Below are 19,820 nucleotides of genomic sequence, written 5' to 3'. Positions count from 1 at the left end.
ACCTCCAGAAAGTACAGAGAGTAGCCTGCATTTAACCCACGTAGTATATGTAAAACAGGAATCTGTGGAACTGAACTTTTCTTAGTAACCCAGTGTTCAAAAGTCGCTGTTTTAAAGCTTAAGAGCTCTGTTATGTTTAGTTTGTTTCAGATGTTTCTACTGAGTGTCTTTAGAAGAAATGGAAAAGACATTAATGAGACAATAAAGAGCTAGAAAAAGTAATCTGGATATCAAATAAGATCATTTAAATAGATCTTAACCATGATTTTTATTTTCTATATAGGGACCTGAAAAAAAAAGAGCATTGCATTAGAAGAGTAAAAGGTTGTGGGTTTGATTCCCAGAGAACACATTTTAGATAAACAAATTACAGCCTGAATAAACTGTAAGTTGCTATTGATATTTTGCTTTACAATGGACTTAATGTTTATTTTATTTAAAGTAACAAAATGTATTTTTAATTACTTTAATTTTAGTTTCAAATGTTGTTTTAGTAAACTACAATAACCCTGATCTAAACATGTTTGACTGACTTATGTCAAGCACAAAAGATTATAATTATTTTAATCTGTTTTGTCCATATAATCAGTTGGTTCCAAAACAAAACTGGACCCTACTGATTTTTACACACACACACACACACACACACACACACACACACACACACACACACACACACACACACACACACACACAAACACACACACACATTTTTCATAGAAGAAAAAAAGAAGTCATACAGGTTTGAAAAACATGATGGAGAGTAAATAATGATATAATTTTCTTTTTTGGGTGAACTACCCCTTTAAGCACATTCAATAAGACCAAAGTGGTATGACAAACATAACAAATCTCCCTTCACAAGGAATTTCAGAATCACACAAAGAAGCAGCCTCTGCAACGTGATGCTAATTTTGTAATTAGAACAGATGATGCAAGAGGCTGTCTTATCCGCTGGAAAGCATTCCCATGGACTCATACACGTTGTGATTGATAACGCTGTTCGATACATTTCATTTCAGAGTCCTACTCAAATGACAACTGCCTGCCATTGACCGAAAGCAATCTTCTTAAACGGGACCCTTTACTCAGTATCTGATGGAAATGAATCCCCCCTCCCTCTGCTCTGCCTGGGTGTCACAGTCCCAGGGGGTTATTGATTAGACTGGAATATATTATACCCTCAGTGGAAACATCTGCTGGTAATGTCCGCTCCCTACTACTTTCCCTAAACCAGCAGTAGTTTATGGAGAATGATACGGGACACATTTAAGCTGAAAACAATTCAATTAGAAATTGAGTGTGCTTTCAGTAATGCGCTGAAGCCTGTGTCTGGGCATCTCGAACCATGAAAGTAATTGTGTTAACCAGCTCAAGTTACAGTATCTGAGACCAAAATGTGGCGCTCACCAGAAAAAAAAAAAAATGCTGGACCAAAGGCATTCCCCCATATGCCAAGAACTGCTGCTGGGCCTTTATCCTCCTAGAGGAAGAATAATAAATAAATAATAAAACAATGCTGTCTGTCTCCTCTATAATCCCTACCACATGTTCGCTTTGATGGTTGTTGGTGGTGGTGGGGGGGCTGCAGGTCTGCGTTATTATGCTTCCTCATCAAACCAGAGAGATTTTTGCCATTATTTTTTACACTCATAACTGTGTAATATATGTTTTCTTTAGCCTCTGTTTCTTATTAAGCACTCTCACTTCAGAGTGAGCATAGCAAATGCCTATTTCACACAAGGATGCAGTTTCTATGATCTTGTAACTTCAAATATCGCCTGTAACAAATACTGAAGCATCTGGGGGTGTTTTTTTTAGTGCTGCATGATTGTTGGTGATAGTGTACAGGTCTGTTTCTTTTTTATTTTCATTTTGGATGGATATTAACAAATTCAAGATGTTTTTTTTATGATTAGCATTAAGATTATAAACAGGAAGAAAAGACTTTAAAGTTTTTCTCAATGACACTGAAGAACTGTGGGTGGCTACTTCAAAGGGAAATATTTTTCTTTAACGGCCCTTAATGAGTTACAGCGTTTAACAGCCTTGACTCGCTATGCCATCTGGGAAAAAGAAAACAATCTATACCTGTACTAGTGAAGCAGTCTCGTGTCTGTTTATGAGGGACCTATGCTTTTATTTCAATAACACTTTCTCTGCACAGGTGGAGCGCTGCCTTTTTATGGTTGAAGGTCCTTTGCTATAGCCAGAATGCATTTATGAGTGGCCTTTATGATGTTTGCAATTAAAATGTAGCATGATTTGTTGTTTGAATAAGAAATCTTTGTCAAAAAGCCTTGCCAGTTGTTTAAAAATTGATTATTGTTTTTGGCAAACGGTGAGACCTTTTTATAACAATGGGCATAGTAAAAAATAACAATCATAACAAACATGAAAAACTTTTAAATTGTTATTCCGATTCAACAGCTGCCTCAAAAGGTGGAATATTTTGGCTCTCAAATCAAAGGGACGAGCAAAATAATGTCTGTTTAGATAAGAGCATTAACAGCATACAGTACTTCTCTGTCGCATCCCAGACAAGCAGTTTCGGCCCGGAACCGGCCCACATCTGGCCCGCGTGAAATCCATGCGGGCCAAATGTGAGCCAGATCTGGGCCAAAACTGCTTGCTGTCTGGGATTGTGTTTGCAAACAAAGATGGATAGGCCAGAAACAAGTCATTTAATTAGCGCTGGAACCCCCGTCTCCAACTCCAGCAGCCAATTACACATTCCAACGGCATCTGCAGGTCCTATTTCACAGGAAGAAAGCAATTCTTCCCTGGCTCGGCTTCATACAGTACATCTATCCTCTTCCATTTAAGAGAAGGTAAATAGCAAAGATGGACAGCTTCATTAGACAGCATCTGTGGAGCAGGCAGGGGGATTGTCGCTTAAATAGTGGGCTTTTACTGGAGGGCTAACCAGCGACCTCCGATCAATTACAGCTGACATTATTGTTTGTCGTGAGCTCTTCCAGGACATAGGAGTAGAGGCAGAATGGGCCAAGGCTCTGCTGAAAATGTAATTTTCCTCCTCTTTTGCTTTCATTCCACAAACAATAAATCACTCAGTTGAAGAGATAATAAAGTGCCAAGTAGGAGCTGGTTTAATTTTTGTCAAGGGAAAGCTTCCTCCCTCACAGGATAGTGCAGGCTGCTAGTGCTTAGAAAGCCAGCTTTCACAAGACAATGGCTGCTTCAGACTGTCTCTTTTTAAGGATCAATGGAATCAAAGTTCATCTGCTTGACAATAATATCTCAGTTCTTCATTCATGCAAACTGTAAGTTCAAAAAGAGTAGCAATGACAGGACGCTCCTAAAAAAAAAAAAAAAAAAAAAACTTTTTTGCTTACTTAAAATGTACAGTATTAAAATTGTAATTAATTCAGACTATTTTATTTTATTTTTTTACTGTAGTTTAAAATCAGGTATATTATGTGGTTTAACTGTTATCTATCTATCTATCTATCTATCTATCTATCTATCTATCTATCTATCTATCTATCAGTCTGTCTGTCTGTCTGTCTGGTATTCATAGTAACTAATTTTTGGTTGATGGTTACACCTCTATTAAAATAATTATTTGCCTTCACCCTTCAGAGAGTATGACATTTATATTTCCCTAATTTCTAATGCATTCTCAGGACCCTACTGTAAGTTTGAACTAACACAAAAAATTTCATTGATTTTGTCCTTTTGAAATTAAATCAATAATATGCAACACAGCAAAATAAAGGTGTCTTTATAAAACAAAAACAAAAATCTTTATTAAGAAGTTAAATTAATTAATATAGTAAAATGCCCTTGATAGTGGCTTGAGTTTTTCTTTCCCTCCAACAAAAGAGGGAAAAAATCAGTTGATGAGCAATGCAACTGTTTCATCATGCATCTGGATTCCAGACATCCGCAGTTCATTGCCTTTCAGTCTGTCTGAAAAGCCTTAGTGGACCTCTTTTTGTTTGTATCATGTTTTCTTATGCTTTTCAATAGGCCATTATGGCTGAAACATCACTTAAGGATGGCGGAACATGAAAGGAGGTGGGACGGGGGGGGGGGGGGTGGGGGAGAGAGGGAGAGAGAGATTAGGCCCCTGAGAGCAGTCTGCTACTGTAAGCCTGCAGTCATTCACACATGCAGAGTTCTGCTTGGTGGAAGTCGGTCAACACAACAGACATTCACCACCGGGTTGATAAAGGATGCCCATTTAAATGACAAAAGCAAAGTCATTTCAGACTTTAATACGTTTCTCATCTCTCTTGTAAATGTTGATTCCCTGAAATCCAGTAAGATCTTCTTGAGCGAATCACAAAGGCATGCCGGCACTCAACCGGCTTTCGAAAGCTCTGAAAGGTAGATACGTGCATGAATGCCTCTCTCAATTTGTTGCGACGTGGCGCAGTAAGTATCCTGCAATCACACGCTGGCACCGTGGCAGGTTTTAATTGAGTCCGGTCCTGCGAGCGGTAATTGATTCAGACTCGGCACTCGAGGAGAGACGCCTTTACAAGGTGCTGCTTGGCCTCTCGTTCTTTAGTCTCCGCCTCCTTTTTAATGTCGGGGAATGTGTTTTCCCTGTGCATCTGCTGGTCATCTTTCTTATGGAAATGTACAATGCTTCTCCGAGGAGCGGTGACACTGAAGCCCCCTTCCCCATCATCCCCCTTTTTTTTCTTTTTCGTTATATTTTTCTGAAGTAGACTGTCTCACAGCCCCTGGCCACTGATATTTTGCACAAAAACAGCTCGCTGGATTATCCCTTTGTGTCTCCCGTTACCTTGAGCCGGGCAATAAAGGGGAAGTGTGGGACAGAGCAGGGGCCGCCCACTCGCTCAATCGGATCCACTGCGAACACTCAAGTTGTCTTTCAAGCACTTGAGTCGCGCCTTTGACCGCCTGAGACCAAGATTTCTCTTAGTTACTTTTGATCCTTTAGTTCAAAGTCAGGAGTGGGAGTGAGTGGGTCTTTAGTTCAGGGACACACACCAGTCTGTGACCTTATTTGTGTGCATATGTCCTTTGAAAATGCGGGACAGCTTCCTTTCTACCCATTTAATCACTGTCTAAGAATGTAGCACAGTTCACCTTATAGTTATATATATAGTTTAACAGTACGTTCACATGTTCTCCTGCAGGATCTTGGTTTTCTCATCAAAATACTTTATATGTCTTAATTATTTAAATCCCATGTAGCTATCAAGGACTTGAAAATAAATGACACTATAAATGCACTCTTATACAAGTAATGAAGTTTCTGGCACAAATACTCGTAATTACCTTGCAGGCATCTCATGATACACACTTAGTTTTAATTGGCTCGTTTTTGCTCATTTTAACTAATGCCTTTCATGTTTGCCTTATTTTTCTGCAGATATTTTGAATGCATTTCTATTAATGGTAAAACATTTCCATAATTTTTCCCTTTCCCAACATTATAAAGATTAGTTTAAATTTCCCAATTATAAGGGTATTATGAGTGTAATGCTATATATTATTAACACCGATATGTATTATTAACAACTTAAGTGAATATTTATGTTTCTAATGACCATAATGGCTTGAAAATGCTGCACTTATTTATTTTTTATAGTCGTCAGATAGCTTTAATATATTACAGTATCTAATGTGATGATTATTATTTAATGAATATTTACTCTGCAAGCCACAGTGCTTGCACAATAAGTCACGTGTGAATAATTCATAGCCTTTCTCTTTTAAATCTTCCTCCCTTCTTCAGCAGTATGCTTTCTTTTCTGTCACACACACGTCTTCTTTTGCACACAACTTAATGCCAGAAATGATTAATTAATCAGCTGCTCTCCTCTCTCATCTACAGGCTTGGAACTGCCGTTTATGATGATGCCCCACCCCCTGATCCCTGTCAGCCTGCCTCCCGCATCCGTCACCATGGCAATGAGTCAGATGAACCACCTCAGCACCATCGCCAATATGGCCGCCGCAGCACAGGGACAGAGTGCCCCATCCCGAATGGTGACATCAGTGATTAAGGTAACCCACGGCGCCGTTCTCTCATTGTGTCGTGCACATCTCTCATCAGCCATTGAGGGGAGGTGGAGGGGGCTGGGTGGTGCGTGATTCGTGCTTTCATACGGCATTGCAGGGAGCAGTCAGTCAGACAATAGCCTGGGAAAGAAAGCAAGGAAAGGATGCAGAAGGGGTGGGGGAGGCAGTGTCTCAAAAAAAAAAAAAAAAAAAAAAAAACTGACGCTTGTGTGTACGTGGAAGTGTGTTGCTGAAAAGAGTATGTAATGTAATGGCCACCCTGGCTGTGTCTGTTTTTCCTGTTGGCTGTGCAGGAACGGGTCCCCGACAGTCCCTCCCCTGTTCCCTCTCTGGAAGACGGCAGGAGGCCGGGGAGCCGTCCCTCATCCCAGCGCAGCAGCAGCGTCTCCAGCTCTCCCGCACACACAGAGAGCTCCTCCGACAGAATGCGTATGTTCACCTCATAAATCTCTCTCCCACTCTCTTTGTCTCTCAATTTCTCTTCCTCATCTCTTCCAGTGTCTCCACACACCGGCGCAAGCGTGTTCAAGAGCTACTAAATACCACAATAAAATTGCCTCTTGTTAATGTGCGTCCCTCCCCGCTTTCTGTGTTTTCAACAGATGGCAAAAAAAGATATTAGTTGTCTTTTTTAATTTTAAATTTCGATCTGGTTCATGATGTGCAAAGACAGACCTCAAATGTCTTCATCATTAGCAATGTCATAAAATAAAAACAATGTATTTAATCACTTGAGAGAGCCTGCATGTATGTTTCTTGTCATCTCTGAAATATGCTACCATTTTTTATTATGTTATTCTGGTAGCAGTATCTTAACAAGTGACTCTTTGTTTTAATTCAAAACTCATTTGAGGTCCAAAAATTGCGTTGAAAATATGGGATTTGTACCTAGAAATAGATTATTTTAAAGAATTAAAGAATTTCTAATATTAATGATGCAAAATAAATAAGACTTTTAGGCATATTAATAAGACTATGTTCAATTTCTAAGCCACAAGTCAAATTAAAGTTAATGCATTTCCAGTACTTTTGTCATTGAAGCAAACCCCATTGTTTAATTAGTAAGAGAACTCTTTACTTTTTTGCCTTTTTTGTTTTGAATAATGCTAATAATATAATTTGTAGTGAAGACATTTTATTAAAAAATACTTTTAGTAGGGGTTTCAGATGATCAATTTTTTTTTGTAAAGTGGCATTTATTTATAAACAGTTTTTTTTTTTTTCTCATCTCAGATGTTATAGAGAATTGCACTGAGAATTTGCACGCGCCAGACAGAGTGGCAAATGTGATTTTGATTGCCTGGTGCATTGATTTGGAGATGAGGTACACCACAAGTCACAAACAGTTGAGAGCCAAGGACGTATTCACCTTCTCTAGCCACTGGATGACAAGGGCTCTTTTCAACTCAAATCATTATTTATCACTCGAGGTGTTTTGTGTTGTCGATTGAGAGTGTGTGGAGATGGGAATAATGTGTCTCTGTGTTCTCTCAAAGCTGTGCATCAGAATGGACTGTCAATGAACCAGGCGTTACTGGGCCTGTCTCCCAGCATCTTACCTGGGCCTAAAGAGGGCGATCTGGCTACTCATGACATCAGCCACGAGGCCAAGAGAATGCACCTGGAGAAAGGTCAGAGTTCAGTACATTACAAAGAAAATGTTTGAGAAATACTTTTGAGTATGACACTGCAGTGCATGAAATCATGTTTCTGTGATACTCAAAACAATCTCTCCCTGGTACAGCCATATGGTAACGTGGTTTTTGTTTTTTTTAAGGAAATAAATGAATACTTTAATTAATACAAGGATGCATAGAAATATCCAAAAGTAACAGAAATCTTTTGTAACGTTGTAAATGTCTTCGCTATTTAAAATAAATTGCTCTTTTGAACTTCCTTTTCATCAAAGAATCCTGAAAAAACATTATTCCAATTTCCACAAAAATATTAAGCTGCACAATTGTTTTTAACATTGATATTAATGAGAAATGTTTACACCAAATCAGCATGTTAGAATGATTTATAAAATATATTCAAATACCTTTTTTTTTTTTAAATTTAATTCTATTTCACAATATTACTGAACAATCTCACAAAGGTATGAACAGAAATAAATGAATATATGAAAATATGTACAATTTAAACATTGATTATATTTATCAGATGCCTTTTTACAGAAACAAATCTATCAAAATATTTCCAGCTTTTGAATAGAAAGTTGAAGAGATATTAGCTTTTGACAAATGTATATAATTTTAACAATTTACTTTGGTCTGGCAAAAAAAAAAATGTCCTTTCACATCCTTTGCACTAAACACAAATTGAAGCAAATAATAGATTTGAGAATTCTCTCCAGGCGGAAGGCAAGGCTGGGGAAGTGTTAGAGAGGGTGATAATGACATTAAAACCACGGTGGAAATCACTGGGCTGCACATCTCCTGCTGGATCTGCCCGGAGAGGAGGCGCTGTGTAGGTCTATCTCATAGACCAAGCAAGCCTGTGAATCAGAGTAATTAGCATGATTATATGAATTTACAGGTCAGACCTTAGGTGTTATGGGTGGGGAGTGGAGATGAAGTGTTTGTGTGGATCTTTGGGGGATTGGTGTGTGATGTCGATATGTTTTGTTCAGTCTCAATCTAATGTTTCTAGTGACTGATTGTGTGCTGTACAGTATGTCTGGATTGACGCCACTGATATCTTGGCCTGTTCGTGATAACATTATCACAACACTTGTGTTTCCGCAGAACATTTTTTTCTTGTTGTTCCCCAATAGTGATGTGGGGTCGAATCTGTCTAATCCCCCAGCACGCCATGGTTTCACCAACCCCTTTAGATATCAATTGAGCTAGATTGGTCCTGATTTCCTCAGACTGAGTGAAAATCCACATTGTCTATCTACATCGCCGCTGCATTATCATTCAGACGCTTGGCATGCTTAATATGTCACTCCTCTTGATTAGAATCCAAAGCTCTCTAACGTGTGCGGCAAAGGTCTCGGGCTGTGGAAAACATTTTTATAAAATAATCCATTAATGCAGAGGAGTGCAACTAAATTAGTTACCAATTTGCTGAGCATGAATTAATGAACAGAGCTTCTCCTGGCTCCCAGAGTTGTAATTTTCATAATAACCTCAGACCTTTATTTGGCAGGTTGTTTAGTTTTTTCGTTTGAAGGTTTTCATTAGTCTAATGAGGACTGTGCAAGGGCGAGCAGTCAGCACAATTTACATGAGGAAGCTATCATAATAAATGAGGCAATTTGAATAACATGCACAGGTTTATGCCGCGAGATGAGAGAGATCGTGGTGCCGGATCTGGAGGTAACCAATACATTAGACCAACTAATAACCAAAGTAATCCCAATAAAAGCCTTAAGTGAAGGGAATAAAATTAATGATAGATATATTGAACTGTAATGATATGATACATGATGCATTAGATTAATAAAATAAATGTGCTCAATTGTTAAAGAGGAGGGGCTCGTCTGGCTTGGCCTGCTTTTGTTTATGGCACCCTTTTTAATTAGGGTTGTTCATTGGATCAGTTTGTTTAGACAAATGAGATTACATTCCAATGGTTTAATGATATTTCTCCACTTGTTTGGTCTTTACGGTCGTGGCAGAGCGTTAAATTAATGCCACGGCGTACACTTTCACTTCAGTGCAAAATATTACGTTTGAGGTGTCGAAAGTCACCTGTATCCAAGCAGGCTAATGGTAGTAGATGAGTTCGGGACAGTCTTTGTGTCTTGTCCATTTAGATAATCATTTCATGTTTTGAAAGAGTACTGTTGTGATATTTCTTTATTGCAAAAGTTCAGTATACAATACATTCATGTTAAGTTGCTTACATTTTAGAAACAATATTGACTTTTACTTATGTATTTTTGTTTTGTCAATGGAAAATAGTTCCAAACAAATTTAAAACTGAATTGTTGCTTGTATTTAGGCAATGCACAGTACTGATGTTATGTTTCTAAATCAATCAGAAATGAATAAATTTGTTTCAGTACATGATTAAATGACAACAACAGTTAACAAAAATCAATATAAAGTAGCTTAATTTTTAGACACAATATAGTTGTACTAAGTGCAATATTGAGTAAATGATTCAATGACTCACACAATTGTTTTGTTTGTTGCTATGGATGGAGCAATACTGAGTAAATGATTCAATTAATCATTTATATATATATATATATATATATATATATATATATATATATATATATATATATATGTGTGTGTCTGTTTGAACAAATCAATTTAGTGAACGTTTCAGTAACGCACTCTTATACTGAATTAATCAGTGTTCAAAGTAGCGGTTAAGTTGAATGATTTGACTTATTAAGAAAGACACTTGTCAATGTTATAATAGCACAATGCTATCACTCTGGGTTAATAAATAAAAAGTTCTATAAAATAATACATCATTGCTATATGTGTTACAGTCATGGACTTCCATTCCTTTTAGTATTCCTTATTTGGTCAGTTTCCGTTCCTTATTTAGTTAATTGATTACTCCCCACCTGTTTCCATTCCTCTCATTACTTTCCATGTGTTTAAATACCCTGTCAGTTTCATTCCAGTTTGTCCGCTATTATTCTACGTTACATTTGATCCTTTAATGTTTGAAGATGATCTGTGTTTGGTTGTGCCCCCTGTTCTCCTGTGGATCATTAAAATAACTCTTTATATATCTTCTTCCTCATGTGATTATCTACATACCAGCACATTTGTAACAACATAGAGTTCTTTATTTCTGTTCTTTTTTGCCAGCATTTCTCTGGCAGTAGAAGTAGACAGATTTAAGTGGCACCTCACCTTGAAGTGAAGCAAAAAGGCGAACGGTTCGCTCATATTTATTATAAAGTCTGGACTAATTGAATTACAACACAAAAGGAATCTGTCAGAATTGTTTTTGACAGGCCTCGCTCTTGTGAAACAGCAGGTAGTTGACAAACAAGGAAATTTGAAAGGCTCTAAAGCCTTTGGCAGTAAACTCATTTTGGACATCAAACATTTAACATGGTTCCTCTCCTTGGGGGAGCCGCTCGTGAATATATCAACATATTGGGGGGAGCTGTAGCTTAGCTTCGCACAATAACAACACTAGAAAAGTAATTTATGGGATAATAACTGCAAACAGTTTCTGTTGCCCAAAGGAATGGTAGAGGCTTATTTTTACCAAATGAGAGCTGCTCTCACATAAATTATTCTTGTATTATTGATCATCACAGATGAGTCACGTTTGATGACACTGATGATTGGCAATGTGATGTTGATGCACCATGGCATGTATTTAGTTATGCAAAATTTGATTTGTGTACTTTATTGTAACACATTTTTTAATAATGATTCAAATTGTGCTTCCAAAAAAGGAAAAAACTACTTCACAAAACTGATCACAAATTTTTTTTTTCTTTTCGTTTTTATGAAGTCTACATAAAGCATCACTTCTTGTTGAGTATTGCTACAAATAATCTTGATGAGTGTACGTATATATGATTACCCTTTCCCCTTTTTGTAGTTACCATGTTATTCAAATTCCTAAATGACTACGTCCTCATCACAGGCATATTGTGAAACCTTGAAATAACACCCTACCATAACCAAGTCTCCCTATTGACAGTACATCATGACTTTGGTTATGCGAGTGATTGACACATACACCCCCTCCTCTGAATTCAGCATTCAATGTTCGTGGAATAAACAGATCTGATTTGGCCAAACAGACAAGTGCAGGGATGCAGTCAAATGAATAATGGAGCATGGCAGCCGCAGTATCACTCCAATAATTTGCCAGCTGGTCAGTGAATGGCAAAGCATGTGTTAGCCATTATATGATTTCATCATAAACTACCTCATCCCCAAAAACATCAAAAGACATGAAATAAAAGTTCTTTGCTTTTAAAAACTCATATCAAAGAGAAAAAGGGGAATAATTAAACAAAATTGTGGTGTATAAAAACCATGCTTTCATTATTTTATAGTTAGTCTGATTGCATGTAACATTGCATTTGTGTATTGTAACTTGCAGATGTACTAACATTACAGGATCTTAGATTTTTCAAGTTTCCTGACATTAAATTTAATAGATTTGAAGAGAGTGGGAAAATCTACTGTTTTTTTATTTTTTTTCCTGGCAGAACTAGATATTGTTCTTGCAGTGCAAGAATGGAAACTCATTAGATTGCTTTGCTGATGTAATTGTCTTCACAAACCCCAAGGACAGAGGCTTTATTTCACTGAGAGCATAACACTTGAGAACTAATCTGGCTAATTTCACTTAGTGTACTGCAGGAAATTGTACAAATCCTGTGGACCTTTTGAGCAAAGTAAACATGATGTTTGATTCATACTGTATCAAATAATGTGTTAAAAGGCATGATTATGGAAAAGCGAGATGTTCTCCACTATATTTGACTGTAAATACAGAAAATACTAGAGAGAAAAATAAAGTTGAATTGTTAATTTGATACAGGAGGGAGATGTAAAATCATAGTTAAAAGAAATAAATTCAAAGTGTTCTTTATATTGTTTTGTTTTATTATTTTCTGTGGTAGAAACATTAACCTTAAAAGGTTATTTAAAAGGTAGGAATTTAAAAGTTAGTATTACAAATTACTTCCTAAATCACTTTTGATTGACTGCATAACAAGCATTATTTGTAATGTATTACACTGATTTTTTTTTAATACATGCAGGTGTCTGATCATTTAGTTTGTTGGAGAAAGAAACCAGAACTCAAAACTATTGAGCGAGGAATACGGTTGCCATTGTGGCAGTTTTATCACCACCATCTTACATCGTTATAGAGACATTGGTTTTTTGCTTAGCAAACGTGTTACTTATAACACACTCTGGTTCTTTAACCTCATGTCAGATCACAGTAAACTTGCAAACTCTCCTTTCATCAGACATACTTGCTTTCCAAGCATGTTTTCTATCGCCTTTTTAAGTGTCTTTGTGGTTCTGGCTTCAAAAGTGAAACGGACTGAGGCTTGTGCTGACTTGGCCGACTTTTCTTAAGACAAAAGGCTGGATCGTTAGCCATGGGGATCTGAAATGTGATTTGGCAGACACTCACGGTGTATGATCAAACAACTTGTCAGTGTGTTCCGTCGAAATGAAGGGGTGGAAAAAGAAAGAAAAGAAAAATTCAATAGAGGATCAATCAAGTTTGCGAGCAGCGAAACAAATAGTGCTGATGATGCAAATGTGGGCCGTCCCTCCAGGACACGGCGCTTCATTTGGATATTTGTTCTCCCTCATGAATGTTCCATTACGTGATACCATGGACTGCTAATCACATTCCACAAGAAAGACAGTGCTTTTAGGAATGTTGAAAAGCAAGAGGTTCTTTCTAATCTTTGAAATGCCTTAAAAGTGACAGAATGCTTTCTCCTGCCAGGATGTAAGGCTCAGATAGAGAGATAAATATGCTGTGGTCAGCTAAGAGTATCTCGCGAACAGAGAGGCAAATTTAATAATGTATTATCATTCACTAGAGAAGGTGAAATCTCCTTGTCCATCACAACATGCCAGGGCCGTTTTATGTTACCCTTCATTTCAAAGGGAGAAATGTGCTGCACCTGCTCTGATAAAAATAAAAAGATGCAGCTCTTGGCCAAGAGGGTAAGGGCTTTGTTTTTTGACTAGTTCCACCGTTTTCCATTCTCTGTTTGCAAGGGACTTTCTTTTTGTTTTGCTCTAGAAGGGCAATTACAATGAAAGTGGTTCCATATGCAGCACATAGTCTCTTTGTGAATTCTAAGTACATATCAGAGCATCTGCCCTTAACGATATGCACACTGCTGTGAACAAATGTATAATTTGTTTGCCCTTGGACAAATGAAATGTAACAATTAGCAATGTAGTTTCTGCTAATTTGTGATTCAAAATGCGAAAAGCTTAAGAACAAATGTGTTAAGGAAAAACTGACTTCTTATGACCCAGACATCCTAGACATAACAATTAAATCATTGTTTTCTGTGCACAGTTTTGTTTTGTAAACAGCATGTTTTGAGGCTGATATACCAGACGTAACAATTAAACAATTAAAACGTATGTTTTGCTGACTTAAAAACACAGATTACAGTTTAATCAAAACCCCTTTTAAAGGGATAATTCATCCCAAAATTAAAATTCTGTTTTGTTGTTTGGAGCCCACTGACTTTCAAAACTTCTTCTCATGCAGGTTTGGAATTACACAATAAATTTTTACGGGAAATATCCCTTTAATGTCTCATTGGAGTTCTCACATAGTAGAGTTGCTCTCTTATTAAGCTGCTGAGTTTAGGGCAAAGTGTGACAAATTTTTAAATTTCACTGTTCCGTAATTATCAACGGATACTTAGGGCTGTTATATCCTTTGACTGCGGACAAAATCGCTCCTAATAAAAGAGAATTGGGGGTGAAAAACAGTGGGAAGACTAATTCTCTTCTCTCTCACATTTGAAAGCTCAAGTGTTCCAGTCACCTTGACTTCGCAGCCACAGGCCTAGAGTTGCTGTTCCTTTTCCCGCCTAACCCCGGCCTGTCAATAAGGTGTTTAAAAATTAATCTCTTTAACTGGAAATACCATGCCAGCTTTCTTCCATCTGTAAATGGAGTGTTATTAATTCAAGCTGCGCAAAGCCAGTGTTATGAATAATGTTATCAAAACAGATTTCCACACGTTTAACACATCACCCGCTTTTAAAAATCCTAAGTATTTTTATATAGCTGTTAACCAGATGCAAATGGATTTGCATCCATTTTTTTCTGCTCATGAGGGCATGAGAGACAGAGAGAGAGGGCGTCAGACGGGGGGCTCCTAAGCTCTGCTTTTTAAAAAGTTTACATTTACATTTCTTTTTGTCTTTATAATATATAATATAATATATTAATATAATATAATATTAATATATCCGCCTGTCTCCGATGGAACGCACTCCACTGTGATCAGACTGCAGACTATCTTCCATTTCTCAGTGTTCGAGTGCTTGTTCTATCAAAGCTTTTTGATTATGTCTGTTATTTTACTCCTTGTTTGAATTTCTAATGTCATTGTGTGTAAAATGTGGAAGGCATTTACATATTGGCACCAAAACACATTTATTGCCATGTAAGAACCCCGATGATTGCATTCTTGAAAGATGTAGCAAATTCAACCAGATGTGAGCTGAGGACAATTCCAGTTAACAAAAATAAATAAAGACATCCCCACATACTCATCCCTAGAGGTGATTAGCATTAGATTGTACAGGAGGCTTGAGTGTGATTGGAGTAATCTATCTTTCAGCTGTGCACCAGTAAGCATTCAATGATCAGTAAATCTGGCCTGATTCCTCCTGTAATGCATGCTAATAATAACACCCTAATAATGATTGTCACCCCCAAAATAGACTGTAAACAATACAATCCACTACATATCAGTCCTTGAATACATTAGCTTTTCAAAAGGCATTTAATTTAAAGGCATTCGAGAGTATTAGTTACTCAAACTTCTTTACCTTTATTAATTGGGTTATGCAACCCTCTCTCACCAATACCATCCACCTTTGAGGAGTGTCTGTTTATGACATCGTTGGTAGTCATTGTATGGAGAGTTCAGTCTTCCTGTAGGATGCTCACTTAAAGGACCAAAAGAAGTGTAGGGTGCTTTTTAATGCAGTCATCACAGCCAGTCAAGCCTTTAATCCTCAGCGGTCCAATAATGACATCCCCTCTGCATTTATTACTTCGAAGAGCATGGAAAAACGCTGACTTTGAACAAATGAACACTCTGACCTTTTGCAATAAACATGACACAGGCCATATAAAAAGACAAGATATCTCCTTCTGCTGAGGTTTGCATCAGAAACTTTGCATTGTCGCTGCTGTATGGCCCACCACCTGAAAACAAGATGTTTGTGACAATACTGAACATGGAATCACGTGTTCAATGTTTTTTCAAAAAAAAAAAAAAAAATAGATATCTTTTTTTAATTTTTTTTTTAATGTTTTGTATATATACAATGAAAGTCAATAGGATCCAATGTTGTTTCGGACCTTATTGACAGTAATTGTTTGGACAACAACAGTCAAAACTTAAAAATTAAATCGATAAGCTACAAAATGTTGATTTTGACAATATCAGCAACTGTGTAAATAATGCATAAAAATGCAGTCTAATGATGTAGCAGTACTTAAGTACTCATGTCATATTGAGAACAATACAAATGGTTTTGAACCACAAAACCACAGGTCTATTTAAACTTTTCATTAAAAAAAAATCATTAATCTAACTCTTCTAAATCTTATTATGATTATTGGAGTATATATGTATAATGATAGTAAAATGATATAAAAGTATAATGATAGAAAAGTTGATCTCAGATAAGTTGTTAGATCTTTAGAGAGATCTCTTTTTCATTATTTATTTGATCTAAGATAAATTTTGTGCACTGTGAATGTGTCTTAAAATCTTCACTTTTTGTGGTGTGACCTCTTGCTACAGTTAGCTGCAACCACACAAGGCCTTTTTTTTAACTGCTCATCATAAAGGATGCTTTTGTTTTTATCCCTGACCATGTGTGACAGTTAAGGATTTATGAAGATTTCCTCCCCTTTGCCTGCCCATCTGTGCGGCTGTCTTCAGCGTGGCCTTGAGAATATGTTTCAATTTATTAAGCCAAACCAAAGGACTCATTATTTCAGAAGAGGGGTGCGGAGTGACACACAGAATTGGTTATTAATGGAAAGTCTCTGCCACAGGGCAGTTGAAATTTAATGATATCCTACAAGAAAATATGATGGTGTCACTTTCCCAAAAGTCATGCGAAATGTCAGCGTTTTAAGGTCCCGACGCTAATTTTATGCCCGTGCACAGTAATGTTTGGGAGCGCATTGAGGAAACACGGCCCAGTGCCTGTGCTGATTATCCCCCTCACCTTCCTTGTGCTCTCAAATGGGTTTGTGCAGCAAGCGATTTAATCTCTAAGTGTAGGGAACATTAGTGGAGAGAGAGAAGCACCACTGTGCATTTCTCAGAGATAAGGCTTTTCAAGCCAAATGTTACCTGTTAATCCAGGGCCGACCAACTCCAGCACTTGACTTTGACTCTCAGCAGGAATTTGGTAAAGGCTAATTTTCATCTTGGAATTAAAGAGCAGAAAAGAGCAAAGCCAAGTGGGTGTTAGCGGGGTTAGCGGTTCTATGGTAGATAGATAGTGTTTCCGTAACACATATGCCATAGTGTCTGTGTTAACCATGCCCATATGCACAACATATGCACTTTTAAGTCATTCTAAAGGAATTTACCCACTAAGGATCAATCATTCTATTATTATTTGGATTGTTCTGTCATTCCATCAAACTATCTCTCTGTCATTCTGCCCATAAAACCTATATTTAAGGCTTTTAAAACATTTTAAAAAATCAGATTTTTCTATTTAAAATTAGTTACATACATTTTCATTGAATTTCAAATTATTTGAATTCTTTTTTCTTGCGTTCAAATTTGAATTGCAATTCTACATTCTGTTGGACACCTCAATTCAAATTCAGTTTAAGTTCATTATAATATTTGCATACTAAGAAGTGTTTGGTCTTTTTCTTTGTTAACCTTCTTTATCCATCTAGTATCCATTTATTTAACATTTTTAATATTATTTATTCATTCATACATTTATTTATTTATTCTTTTGTTTATTTACTCATTGTTAGTTTTTTTTTTACATACTTAAAATGTTTGATTTGCCTATTTGTTTGGCTTTCATTTTCAGGATAGTGCAAGAGTAGACAGAAAACATTAGGAGAAAGAGAGGGGAACAGGGTCGTAAGTAATTACATACTCCAACCTAGCTTACTTAACTTTTACCTAAAATATGTTTGGTGCTCTCATGTTCAGTACTCATTCTAGTGATGCTTTTGCATTTTTTAAAAGAGCTTATTTAAACGGATCAGTTACGGAAATTGGTGGCAGTCTGACACATACACTTTAAACATAGGCTATATAAGCTTTGGTTTAGGTCAATAAAAACAGTTTGCTGTTGAACTATTTAAAGGAATGCAGAAGAGAAAGAAGATGAAGCAGTTTTAAAGATTAGCCTCTGTGTAATGCGCTGTTTTCTCCATTTATGAGACTGAAAGGTCATAACCACTCCCTTGGAAGGAGGCAACTTCTCAGCCCCATTGGCAGGTCAAATAAAATGTAATTGTCTGCTGTAGGCAGCGGCAGCCTTTGCAGAGAGGGGAACGGACATCCTCCACGTTTTAAACATTCAATTCTCCTGCTGAGAGGAACACAGGTTTGCAAGGACACAGGCTTCACCTGTCAATATATCACAATGACTGGCTAGCCAAATGCTGCAATGCTTTTTTCCTCTCTCTCCCTCTCTCTCTCCCTTTCTTCCTCCTCCGGCTCAGTGCCTTCATTGGAGAAATCAGCTGAAAGGTCCACTGGGACTTCAATTCAAACACTGCAACTTGCAACATATGGCACATTTTCAGCTCCCAAGGTCAATTAAATCTATTTATTGAGAGAATGTTGCTAAATTTCCCAAGGTTTCCACTCATTTAATCTCAGAGTGCCTTGTCTATCATATTAAAAATCTGTTGAGTGGTTTACGGTATCCTTGTCGTGACTTTCCATCAAAGATATCAAAGACATGACATTTTATCTTCTCTTATCGCAAACATAATTTTTTCTCTCTGTCCTTTTCCTCAGAGCAGCCTTGTCCAAACACAGCTCACAATACAAATCTAATAACATGTAAATTGGAGATAAGTCCAGATCCCTCCGAGTGATATTTTTTTTTACATTCATAGTTTGTCAAGTCGATTTCTGAGCCCGTTTTAGCAGAACATCACATAAGGACTGGGAGAATTAACAGGAAAGGTGATTTATCATTGCTACCACACTGTCAAGGACTCCCACTGCTGCCACGGGAGGGAGGGACGGTGCGTGAGTGCGCGCACATGTTTACGTGTGATTGTGAGTATGTGCGTTGTTTTAAATTATGGCATTTCATTCCAACTGCCTCATATTTACAGCGTCCCATTTTTTTTTTTTTTTTCGGCTCCTATTATCCAGCAAAACAGTTGCACATGAAATGTTATTTGTGACACGACTGACCTAAAAGGATTTCATAAAGATTATTTTGAGGCAGAAAGCTGCAAACGGACCTGTCACAGCTGCTGCTGGCAGCCCCGTGGAGAAATATCACCTGGAAACCACAGCTCTCTCCTTCGCTCTCTTCATCATGCTGGCGTCTGGCACTGTAATTAAGTCCAAGTCAATGATTCTGGACCAGTGGCAGAAAATAAACAGCTAAAGCTTGGCCAAAATGGAGTGCTCAAAAACAAGAGAATGCTCACAGACACAATCGCACTCAAGTGTGGTTAATGTTAATGGAGACTGACCAAATAATGGCATATTTTGGTTATTTGAGAGCTGAATTGGTCATTTGAGATGAAATGTGCTGTTTGTTTTCTAATGCATGACAGATTGTTTCCTAGTAACACAGCAATATGAACCACCCTGTGATCCAGTATTGTGTTTGTGGCGAGGTCCTGCTGAGTCTAAAGCAGAAGTTGGTTTAAGCAATGATGTATTATTAATGCCAACACTAAATCCAGGACTACGGTGGCTGTAAACCAAATTCAGGCTTCTGATGTCCAGTTCTCCTCTATTGTTTCTCATTTTCTGATTCAATACATGTTTGGCATCTAAAGAACCAGAGCTGTGAATGTGACAAAGATGTAGTAATTGCATAGAATTCATATAATCCACTCTGTTTACATGATCGGTTTATTACGGCACAAAGC

At 37.3% G+C, this 19,820-nt stretch overlaps 1 protein-coding gene across 7 annotated transcripts in view; it reads left to right on the top strand.

Moving 5' to 3' along the window:
- Positions 1-19,820, top strand: part of LOC113053167 (dachshund homolog 1-like) — a 99,724-nt gene that overhangs the window by 65,356 nt on the left and 14,548 nt on the right. For all 7 annotated transcript variants that reach the window (XM_026217957.1, XM_026217956.1, XM_026217955.1 and 4 more), the window contains exons 4-6: positions 5,837-6,009; positions 6,318-6,453; positions 7,521-7,655. In XM_026217957.1, the coding sequence (XP_026073742.1) occupies positions 5,837-6,009; positions 6,318-6,453; positions 7,521-7,655 (444 nt within the window). The remainder of the gene's footprint in view (positions 1-5,836; positions 6,010-6,317; positions 6,454-7,520; positions 7,656-19,820) is intronic.

Source organism: Carassius auratus, chromosome 34 (assembly GCF_003368295.1).
Source record: "Carassius auratus strain Wakin chromosome 34, ASM336829v1, whole genome shotgun sequence".
Taxonomy (NCBI): Eukaryota; Metazoa; Chordata; class Actinopteri; order Cypriniformes; family Cyprinidae; genus Carassius; species Carassius auratus.
Note: the sequence above shows the minus strand (reverse complement) of the source record. Positions and strands in the feature narration are given on the sequence as shown.